This window comes from Camarhynchus parvulus, chromosome 3 (genome assembly GCF_901933205.1).
Source record: "Camarhynchus parvulus chromosome 3, STF_HiC, whole genome shotgun sequence".
Taxonomy (NCBI): Eukaryota; Metazoa; Chordata; class Aves; order Passeriformes; family Thraupidae; genus Camarhynchus; species Camarhynchus parvulus.
Window position 1 is genome coordinate 67504464 of NC_044573.1, and position 11894 is coordinate 67516357.

Genomic DNA, 11894 nt, shown 5'->3' on the forward strand with positions numbered 1-11894 from the left:
TGTTGAAGCAGAACTTATTCAGGTCATCTTTCAAAATAAGAAATAAAGGCACTTTCAAAGCATATTATTGTCTGCTAAAAATTAGAAGGGAAGGACAATTCTTTTTAGGGTTTTATTTTTTTTTTTTTTTTTTTTTTTGCTACCTTTGTTGTGGTTGTTAAGACGCTTCAGAAAAAAATCAGGTAGTAAAAATCCGCTTTCCCCCAGCTTTGCTGGAGGGCTGTGCAAGCTGTGCTGAATTCCACATTCTTATTTGACTATTTCACTGTCTAAGAGTTGCATTCAGAGGAGCATGGCACTGGCTGCAGGCACTGTGGGGCAGTGCACAGAGCTGTGCTGCTGCTGTAGGAAACCAGGCAGTCCTGTTCCTTCCTCCTGCCAAACCTGGAGCTCGGCAGGAGCCTGGGGCGCCTGCCCTGCTTCACAAGGTGGTACCAGATGCAGGTACCTGCTGAGCTCAGACCTGTATGCACACTCCCCAGCTCCTCCTTAAGCCACTAACCCTGGCTTAAACACAGTAATGGGAATTTTACAGTTTTATTTTGGCCGGGGTACTGAACATCTGATCAGGGTGGTGGTCCATGATGTGGCATGGGTTTAATGAGAATTGAGAGCAACCCCTTTCTATGAGCATCCTGGTTTTTCTCCACTGCCCATCTTTCTCACAATTTCCCGGTGGTGTTGACATTGACAAGCGCTTCAGATAAATGCCCTATTCAGAGCCTCTAGGAGCTTTCTGAAAAAATGTACTTTTTCTTCTCCCCACATTTGTCCCTCGTCCTGTCATGGTTTACAAGTTCTTGTCATTGGAACTGGCCATATCTTGTTTAAATACTTTCAACCTTAGTGTCTGGATCCTTTTTGGTCTCTCTTTTCATCTGACAGCAGTTTAAGGCTCCATTCTCAAAAGTTTGAAATCCAGAGATCAAAGGCTTAGCAGTTCTTCCTGCCCCTCCTGAATGCCTGTCCCAGATGAAATCTGAGTTGTGCAAGCATTTTGTGATGGTTTTTATTCATGTTTCCAGGAATGTACGTGCAACTTTCTTCCTGTCATGGTTGCAAGCGTGGGAGGCAGGTTGGCGTTGGCACCTTGGACCAGAAATGGAATGAAACAAATGGATCCCATGGAGGGGTGCAGTCTCAAAGGACTTTATTGCTCTGGCAAGTGCAGATGGGAACCAAGTCCTCCACCAGATTTAAGTGGAGCTACTTGGATATACCAGGGCTGCTGATTCTCATCCTGCAAGAGATGTTCTTTAAGGTGTGGTGGACATTTTTTGAAGATGGGACTTTGATTCCTTTCTTCAATTACTCACATTTTGAAGGCCCCTATGGGCACTGTGTTAATAAACCATAGAAGGCCTTGCAGCCAAAATGCTATTTACTCTGAGCAACTATTTTATGGTAGCCTAAGCCCTCTGTCCCTTACACTGCCTGCACACCTGCACACTTGCAGGTCTTGCCCCTCAGGGCTCTGGAATCAATTGTTGCTTTACCATTTGCCTTCTATTGCAAACCTCCTGCGCTGACAGCTCCCTTGTCCTGCTGCAATGTGCCTGACCTGTTGCTGCTGGCTTTCACTTCCAGCAAGACCAGGATAATGTGGCTTTATGCAAGCATGGAGCTGTGTCCCACCATCAGCACAAACAGACAGCAAATGTTTGTTCCCCTCTAATGAAGAGGCTGGAGGGTCCAGCATACACCATTTATTCTTTTGAGTAAATATCCATTCCCACAGGCATCCAGCGGTGTCTGGCAGAGAAGACCAAAAGAGCAGAAAGGAAAGGGTTTCCCCCCCTCTGTGGGGGGAGTGGGCAGCAGGATGTCTCCTGCAGGATTGGATGGCTGAATGCACGTTTTGCAAAGCAGCTCCTGTGCCCAGCCAGGGCTGCACACAGAGCAGCTGCTGGAGGAGTGCACGCAGTGTTTAAAATGTCTGTTTGCAGCATGGGCATTGCCAAGCAGAGCTTTTGCAGCTGATCAGGCTGTTAATTTATTTAAAGTCGGGGTTTCTGCAGACCCCTTGTGAGATTTGGAATTTTTCCTACTTGGGCAATCTCGATATTGGATTGAAGGACTGGGTGAGGCATCTGGGTTGTTTTCATGTTTTAGTCTACAGCAGGAGAGCCATGTGAACTGGAAAAGGTAACAGGGTGCAAATGGGAGCTGAAGCACAGTGTTTCTGAGCAGAGGTGAACACTTGTGAGCTGCTGCCAATCAGAGCAGATGAGGAGGTCACTGTTTGAAGGCTTATGTCCTCACAGTGACTCTTCACCTTTTCCTCTGAGGAAGCATCACTTTGAGTCTTCAGCTAGTGAGTGGTGAGGTTCCTGTTGCCTGCTCTGGAGACTAGTCTTAGTTTAAAGAAATGGCGAACAAAGATCTTTGATGCTCAGTTTGTCTTGTGAGGGGAAGGTCTTCTCCCTCAGCCACGTCCATGTGCAGTGTGTGCCTGCTCCATGCAGGGTTTGTAGAACCTCTTCTCTGGAACCTTGGTCTTGCTGGGTAGCAAGCTAGACAAGATGTCTGGCTTTAAGATCATTATAGTGTAGAGCTAGCTAAACCCATCAAACCTGTCTGAAAATCAATTTAGTTTGGAGACCGTATTTTTCTATGACCAGAAGATGATTAACAAGTGCCCTGCTGTCTCTGACTAGTCCAGTGTCCGGCACAAAATAGGAAAGATGCCAAGAACTGGTCCCATGACAAAGAACAATGTATGTGGTGACAGAAGGCTACAGGTGAAAACCTGTGACCTCCTGACCAACTGCAGCCAGGGAGAAAGGATTTCAGGCCATGATCTTGTAAATCATCCGGGAGTTGTTTGTCCCAAGATTATGCTGTCCTTTGGTAAAGTGTCATTAAAAGGAGCCTTTTGCCCACTAAAAGGTGTCTTCTCTGCCTGTCCACTGGAGTAAGAGACATTGCTTAACTGGTCCAGTTAACTGGACTGGATGGGGTCTATGTGTCTTTTATTCTGGAATGGGTCCTCAGAGAGAAATTCCTTCCAGATGCAGCGTATATGGGAAATGTCTTGGCATCAGCGACCACGGGAAGAGCTGGAGAATTAAAATGCCAGGTTGTCCCCCAGACCTGGGCTCTGAGGCTGTATGAAGGAAACACTTGGGCTGCCAGCATGGATCTTTCCTAGGAACAGTCCCCCATGGGAGAGCAAAGTGCTCATAGTGCTCCTGAGCATGCAGCTCAGATTGGTGCCTCCTGCCTGTGCTGGGTGGGCTTTCTGTATGGGTGCATTTGTCTGGGGCCATTGCTGCTGTTGCTGTACTGATAGTTGGCTGTGAGAAAGTTAAATAAGTTTTAAAATATTGCTTTGAAACATTTTCTCTGATTTAAGTGGTAAACATAGTATTACTTAATATCCTGCTCCTGCTGTGTAATGGGTCCATGGGAGTACATCCCCAGAACTGGGAGAACAGACTGTCACTTGTGAGGCTGTGGAGAATCAGTGGTGAGAGCAGAGGTATGAAGCTTGCCTGCACTCACTGCAGGCTTTCTGTTTCAGTGATGTGGATATTGTATGAGTAACTACAACTGGACAGTTGCCCTTTACTGTAAAAAAAGACCAAAGACCCTGTAAGCACCCAACTGCACAAATCAGCTTTGTGACTTTGATGCCTTAAGCAGATTCTTGAAGACGTGCCTGATCTGTCACACTGGGAGTGTATAATCTCAAATGACACATTTGTTCTAGAGCCAATTTGCAACTGGCTGTACAGACCACCAAGAGAGGTGTAAATGTGAGCAGGAAGGAAGGGCAGTCATTTGAAAGAGAAGTGCTGCTGGTTGGAGCTGTACATCGCTGCTCAGCAGTGATTGACTTTTCTCCTGATTTCAGCACCCGTGCTGCTCTGGCCAGGCCCCCAGCAGTCCTGGTCTCCCCAGCAGATGGCTCAGAGAGAGGCAGGATGTTTCCCCCTCCCACTGCTCACAGGGAGGGAGCATGGGAAGAGACAGTCACAAGCTGCTGGGAGCATAATTTGCTATTAGGCTATGTGGCATCCTGGCTGCCATCAATTACAGCCTTCACTAAGAATAAACGGGAATGAAAGGGACTTTACATCCAAGCCATCTCCTGCTGGTGAGGACAGGCTGTGGATGCATTTTGAGAGGAAAGAAAATGAGGGAATATCATGCTGAAAATCTGCATGTGGGAAAAGGATAAGAGGGAAGTTACAGTTAAACAAAACACACCCAAGCACCTGCTGTTACCTGCGAAGACATGCTATCAAAATGTAAATTAAACAACTTCTTCCAGAGTTTTGTTTTCTGACAACAGAGAATTGTACTTAGGGAAAGAGGGGGAAAACTGATGCACAAGCCAGCAGACTTTTCCTTGCTGTACAGCTGATGTCAGAATGGTAGCCTGGTATCACAGGGAACCAGAGCAGAGGAATATTTTTCTCTTCCACTGTGGGAGCAGCCCTGCAGTTCAGGAGGCTGAGGTGGTTCTGAGATCTGTCCCCGTGCCTGAAAGCTGTAGCCAGCCCTCCTCTCCCTCCTCCCAAGCTTACACTGCAGACCTGCTCCCGCAGAACTGGAGGGATCCTCTGTACCTGACCTGCATTTGCTGTTTTTGCCTTTTCTGGCTTCCACTTCCACATGCTGAGCTCATGCTGGAAGTAATACAGCTAAATTGCTTCCTCCAGCTACTCACTCTCAATTGACTCTTCTCCATGGGGAGCTTTAAATGATGCCCACGGGGCAGCACAGAGCCTGAAATCCCCGTTAACCCTGGTGTTTCAAAAGCAGCCAAGGTGAACAGAGCTCAGATCTCTGCTTGAGGAAATGATGCACACTTGTAACAAGTCATTACCCTAAAAAGAAGAAATGAGCCTTCATACAGTGTATGTTGACCTTCACTAAGTAAAACACATTTTTTCAGCTGTTTTATATGCTTGGTTGTGCATGAGCGTGGCCCTCTTTTTTTTTTTTCTTCCCTCCAAGTGTAAGTGGTGCAATGCTGCAGTGCTCTTTCAAGGGAGCTAAACTGAGAAAACATTCCAAAATCCACATTTTTAAACTTTTCTGTGATAACCTAGTTAGTTCATGGAGGATAAGAGGATTTGTGGAAGATAAGAGGAACCAGCCTTTGTGAGTGCTTGAAACTCACTGCCATACTTTACCTTCAGGCACTGTAGATCTTTGCCCTCCAGGGTTTATTCACAGCAGCAGACTCCAGCTGTGCTCCCGGGTGAATTAGAGCTCTGAATTTATAGATTTGTCCACTAATCCTTTCACTGGCACTTTGGATCAAGGCAACTGGAAGGTGGTAGTGCATTTCTTATTGGTAGTGTGCTGCTTATCACCAATGGTAAATATCTCCTGAGCTGTCTAATCATCACAAAACTTGCATTTGGTGTTAGCAGGATGCTTGTAACTTGCTCAGATATGCCTCAACAGAGCTGTTCTGCCATTCATTTTACACTATCCATGGCATAGTGCAAAATGAATGGCACTGGAGATTCTGGGCAGAGAGGGACACCTTGCCTGGAAGGTAGTCATGGAATTTGGTGGGTTGAGACAGGTACCTTCCTCCCTCCAGGTTTCTGAGCAGTGCAGGGCACTAAGAGCAACAAAGAGCCTCTGGTTTGTGTATGCAGCACATTTCCACTAGCCTCGTGTTTCTTTCCTGGTCATTTCATTATATGCCCAAGCTGTTATTGTAGTAACTCATTTTCTCCTACTGAAACACTGGTTACCAGCCACTTTTCAGATCAGTTTTGCAAATACAGCACAGAGCATGCAGAGTGCCTGCTGAGCAGCCAGAGCAGCAGCTAGTGTCATGAGAGAAAAACAAACAAACCTGAAGGACTGGAAACATTACCATGGGAAAAAGATGTCCTACTGATGCCATGGGAAAACAAAACCAAATGCCTAGAAACATTTCTTCCCCTATCCATCTACCCCCTCCCCCTGAAAAAAAAAAAAAAGGGTTTGAATAATTTGTCTGCTTTCAAAGTTACATAAGTCTCCCAGAGATAAAAATCTGTGGTTTGTTAAGTGTGGCAGCGTGGTCCTGTGGCAATCGCACCCGTGTGGAACCAGCTGCCTGTGAAACTGCATTGCAGGTAGAGATATGAGTTGGTATTTGCAAAATAAATAACCGATTTAAATGTATGAAGGAGAACAAGTGGGCTCACCCACCAGCTGAAATGTCATGAGCAGCATCATTTAAATTCAGCCCCCCCTTGAACCCAATGGAGCGCTGCGTTCGACTGTTTCACTGACCCGTGGACGGACAGACTGACAGGCTCTTTGTTAGAGGGGCAAGTTAGGAAATACCAGAGCTAAGGTTGTCTGTGCAACCTTCCTTTCTGCTCCCCATGGGCACATACCACAATATGGGCTTTAATTCCACAGTCCCTCGGTCATTTTCCACTGGCCCCCTGCCTCCTACAGAGTGAAGGAGGCACAATGCCTTCTTAATGAGCACACAGGCGGTGGCTTGGCTTGTTAGGATTCACTCTGTGACCATGGACCTCATTCAAGTCCTGCTCTGAAAATGTGATATTTTGTTTCCAGCTGTTTTACAGCTTGTTCCATGCAAGTCCCACAGCCCTTCATGCACTCAACCCCTGTTCAGTGATTGCCACCCTTGTTTTACAGATGGAGACCAGAATGGGCAAGTGTCCAGCACCTACAGATTCCTGCCATGCCATGCCCATCCTTAGTGCTGGGGCACAGCCCCTGAGGAGGGCTGATGTGGCTGTGAGCTCTGGAGCCCAGCACTTCAGCCCCTGGCACCTCCAGTCAGCCATCCATGGAACAAGGGAAGGAGGATGTGGCCACCCCTTGCCATGGCCCTGTGGTTTCTTGGCCGTGGCCCATGAAAAGCACAGCTCTGGTTGGACTGGAGATGTGCTCGCAGCACAACCCCTGCCCTGTGCTCAGTGCAGAACCCCACAGATAGGAGATGGCATGCATGGCACCAACCAGCCCTGGCATGGGGCAGCTTAGGAGAACAGTTGCCTTGGAAGTGCTTTTACATTACTTACCCAAATTTCTCTCCTATACCCGCACAAGTGTCTTTTTTTGATACTGCTGCAAGTGGTTAAGGTAGACTACCAGAGAGAATCTGGGGGTTTTGTTGATTTTTGGGTTTTTGTTGGTTTTGTTTTTGTTTTTCTCTTGGTTTGATTTTTGGAGGGTTTTCTTTTTTCTTTTCTGTTTTTTTTTTTTTTAGGAATTCTTGACTAAATAAAGTCTTCAGATTTTCACTTCAAACCCATCTTGAGTGCGAGCAGATGGGCAGAAGCATCAGCTCAGGTGGAACTGGCACAGGCAAACCCTACTCTCATGGTGTAGGACTTTCCCGTGCTGGGCTCTGGAAAACAAGCTGAGCTCTGCAGCTTGTGACCACTGCTGCGCTGTGGTCGTTGTTCTCTACCAGGTGTGAAATGGTGATGAAATGCTCTTTTAATGTTAAAGCATCAGCTTGCCTCCCCCAGCTAATCTCTAAACAAAGTCAACCCACAGCTGTGAGAAGCTGGATTGCTGAATATCTCACTACAAATTAAACAATGGTCTAAAACTAGAATGTGGCACTTTTGTGTTAGATCTGTTATTCCTTTCAAACACCTTCATGTCTTCTTTTCTGCTGTGCCTTTTCCTTTAGAGGAGCTGCCCTGAAAATCCTGAAGACTCTTTGCATAGTTATCCTTTGTTTTGGTCCTCCTCTCTCAGCATCTGTAGTGATGCCTGCAAAAGCTGCAGCCAGGAGCTTGGCCAAGGGCAGCTGATCACCTGAGCTGCTCACTGTGTTCATTTTTTGCTTTGCTCTTCTCTTGCTCTTGCACTTGTGTGATGCATGTAGCATATGGCTCACAAGCACCCTACTCAGCTATGGTGCAGGTAATCCCTGTTAGTGGATTTGAGTCTGTTATTTGGTTCTGTTTCTTTTTTTCATAGCTGTGATGCCAACCAAGAATTGTGAAGGAACCAGTAACATGCTTTGGTTATAGGAGGAGTTTGGAATATGCAGCTCTTTGACCCTGAGCTGGAGGCAGGAGGAAAAAGGCTGTGAACAGTTCAGCCTGAAACTCTGTGTACTGCTGTGTTAGTCCTCTGAGACTTTTTGCTTTATTTTTTAATACAAAATGCAAATCTATGTGTATTGAAAAATGGCCAACCCTGGTTTCAGATGTTATACAACTGCAAAGTTTCTCATTTTCACATGGTAATGGTGCTTTTGTTGCAGATTGATGTCCTCAAGGCAGACATGGAGAGCGCCGAGTGGAAAATTTTGGAAAACCTGATCCTGGAAGATGTTGTTGAGCAGATAGGACAGCTGGTCTTTGAGGTGCACATCCACTGGCCTGGGTTTGAGGTCAGTGGCAATGACAGCACTGTGGTGCGGTACTGGTACAGTCTGCTCCGAGAACTGGAGCTCAAGGACTTCAGGCTTTTCCATACCTACAAAGACTTATCAAAACCACAGATGTTTCTGAAAAAGGAAGCCTTCAATGCCAGTAGCTGTTACACACTGAGCTGGGTAAATACAAGATGGAAATAGCAGAAAGGAATTCATGATGTGTGATTGCAAGCCATCTGGCCCTGTAGCGTTATTGAAGAGGATTTTGGTGTCACTGGCTAAAGTTGCTAAATGTGCACACAGTGACTGCTAACAAAATGGCTTTTATATTTATATATTGTCAGAAGAACTGGCAATAGGAGAAGATACATGGTGCAGATTTGCTATACAGAGGTTTCTGTAAAGGTTTGTCTGATGGAGCTAAGAGCATGGCTTTTCCAGGCTGCCCCATACCTGAACATGCCAGCAAGGAGGGCACCCTTCTGGGGCTGCCCTGGGAAGCTCTGCTGGCTGAGCTGGACCAGCCCTTGGGCAGGAGAGTGCTTGTGATGAGGTGTCTTTTTAAGAAAGTGTCGAGTGTTACTCCTCTGTAAAGTGATCATCTTTGATTTGCACCTTTTTTACTGTGGCCTTGTTTCCTATGGAACAAACTTTAGGCAAGAACAGTATGTTCTTGAACCCACTGGCAAATTTCAGCTGAATTTGGCAGAGACAGAAACCACCACCAAACTAAGTTCCTACCTATTTCTTTGAGCAGCTTCTGAGTGTCTTGACCTAGGTTTTTTAAGGTAGTCTGGCTGCAGAAAGTGACTTCAGTGCTTCTGGCACAGGAGACAGTGGGACAGAGACACTCAACTGCTGGATAAGCTGCTGCCAGCGCTCCCCTAACTCATCCTCAAGAGCCTTCAGCCACAGAAGACAGGTCTCCCCTAGTTCATCTGCTTAAAGTACAGCTTGATTGAAATTATTCCTGCAATGGCTGCAGCAAGTGGTTTTTGATCTAGTGAGATATATGTAAGAGACAAAAGTGCAACCTGGTCTTTTTTGTTTGTTTTGGGGTTTAGTTAAACATTTCCAGTGCTGTGCCTCACCACCTTGCCTCTCCCTGGCATAGGGAGGCCAGAACCTGGATCTGCACTGATGCTGGCTGAGGTGGTGCCCTGGACTGCAGCTGTGCTGGGGTTCTGCAGGCTGGAATGTGGATTGTCTGCAGTGCCCCAGGAGATTTTGACATTCCCCAAAGAGCTAAGGAATGGGGGGAGCTGAAAATATATAGCAGGTTGGATTTTTTCTTATCTTTAGATGAATTTTGATATTAAACTTTTCATTAAAATACAAGATGTCACCGCTTTCGTGTCTTTGGTATGTGGGCTTTTTAACTGCCTTTGGTTTCCAACTTCTCCAAGTCTACCGCTTCCTCAAGGGAAGTGGTGGAGGGGGAGATCTTGATCTCCTCTCTCCAGTGACCAGTGTCAGAACATGAAAAAATGGAATGAAACTGTGTCAGGGGAAGTTCAGATGGGTTATGAGGAAAAGGTTCTTTACCCCAGCAGGTGGTCAGTCACTGGAACAGGCTTCCCAGGGAAGTGGCCATGGCACCAAGCCTGTCAGAGTTCAGGCAATCTCTGCATGACTCTCTTACTAACCTAGTTTAATTTTAGGTCCTGTGAGGAGCAACAAGTTGGTCTTGATGATCCTCACTGGGTCCCTTCCAACTTGAGATATTCTATGATTCTATAAAAGTAGCTCCTGTTTCTGCTCCTGCACATCCCACCTGGACCAGGGCTTTGCAGACACCCAGGGCAGGGCACTGTGGGTACCCACCATGTCCTCAGCTCTGCATCAAAACCAAGATGACCTGATACAGATGTGTACAATTCCCCACGTCCAAGATGTTGGGCACAGCATTCTCCTTAGGGCTGAGCTACCTATTGCCATCCCTGAAGCGGGTAATGCACAATCCAAGAGATCCACAACCTCTGGGAAACGAGTAAGAAATGCCTTCTTTGTGACAGCCAGCCTTGCTACAAGCCTCATACATTCAGTACTGAAGTTATTTAATGATGCAGAGCCATGAGGAGATTAATCAAAATGCAGGAGGCTGCCAGGTTTCCTAAACTAATATCTGGTATGTTGGAATGGCCACGCTCGCTGCACCGCAGAATGGCTCAACTCCCATTTTTCAAATAATGAGGTGGCAAAAGTCCAGCTGCAAGTCCTGATTTATTAATGAAGTATAAAAGTATGGGTTCCAGCACTGTGCAGGTTTTTCCTCCTAACTAGTCTTAGAGTAAGTAGCCTAGTAGCTTATTATCATTTGTTTAAGAAACCAGTAGAGGTTGAAATATAAATTACATGACCTCTCTCAGATGTTAAAATTCAAAACAGAAGCACATCTTCCATCATTTATTTCCCTGAGGTAATATGGTGATATGCAAATTACAGAAGTGGAGTAGAGGTCCATCCTGGTTCTTTGGTTAGTGAGGGAGTTTAATAAACCTTCTGGTAATCTCTTGCTTGGGATTGCCAGGTAGTGTCAGAAACGCTTCAGGCTACAGCAAATACATCTTTGGCAAAAAAAGATTTCAATAACTATGGTAATTTTAAAGAAAACCTTATCTCTAATACAGGGTAGATAAAAGCCATTTGTCATTCTGGAGGTAGTTACATGATATTATAAGAGAAAATGAACGGTGCTTATTTAATGCACTCTCTGTGCTTTTCTACTTCACGTCTCTTAGAGCAGAGTTACAGCCTTCCTTTCTGAGCCTTGCTTTATGCCCTTACCCCTTCTCTTTTATTGATCTCTTTTACCTAAAGGACAGACCTTTAAATGAATTCAGTTCCTGTCTCCTAATGACTGAGCTGCTGGGTGTATGCCCAGGGACACAAGGCACTGCTGGCTGACTGCTGCAGTGGACAGGCTGAGGGATGTTGTGTGGAGTCTGTGTCTACCCACTGCCATACCCAGGCACAACTGCCCCTGACCTGCTCAGAGATCATCTCCATGCAGTAACCACAGGCCAGTGTTGCAATCCACAACCCTTGCCAGATCACACCTGCACAGAAATCACCACAGCTTCCCCCTTCCTCAAGGGCTAGGTACAGAGAGCACCATCAAAAACAGTGTGGACAGGGCATTCTGCCCTTGTAGCCACAGCCTGGAGACTGGGAACTGCATGGCCATGGAGGAAGTCAGACTCAGCTCCAGATCTGCGCAGCATCACCATTACAGGCATTGCCCAGTTCTACTGTCCCCCCATTCTGCTGGCCTGCTGTCCCCAGGTGCACTGGGCATCTCCCCACATTCCTGCAGGCACGTGCATCAGCTCTCCAGAGCAGCCAGGCCATGGCTTCCAGCCCAGGAGCCTCCTCAGGCCACTCATGGTGGCCACAGCCAGTGCCAACCCCACCTAACAAAGACATGATGAAAGGTCTCGTTCCTGATGTGGAGCATTATTGCATCAGTTGGACAACTCCACCAGGAGATGTTTCAGGTTGGTCTGAAGTGGATCCTCGCAGAGATGACCCAGGAGTAGGGGCAATTCTACTTGCACAAATC

At 46.5% G+C, this 11894-nt stretch overlaps 1 protein-coding gene across 1 annotated transcript in view; it reads left to right on the plus strand.

Moving 5' to 3' along the window:
- METTL24 (methyltransferase like 24) overlaps positions 1-9675 on the plus strand; it is a 45175-nt gene extending 35500 nt beyond the window's left edge. The window contains exon 5 of the mRNA XM_030945545.1: positions 8219-9675. Within this exon, the coding sequence (XP_030801405.1) occupies positions 8219-8533 (315 nt within the window). The 3' untranslated portion in view covers positions 8534-9675. The remainder of the gene's footprint in view (positions 1-8218) is intronic.
- Positions 9676-11894: the final 2219 nt, after the last annotated feature.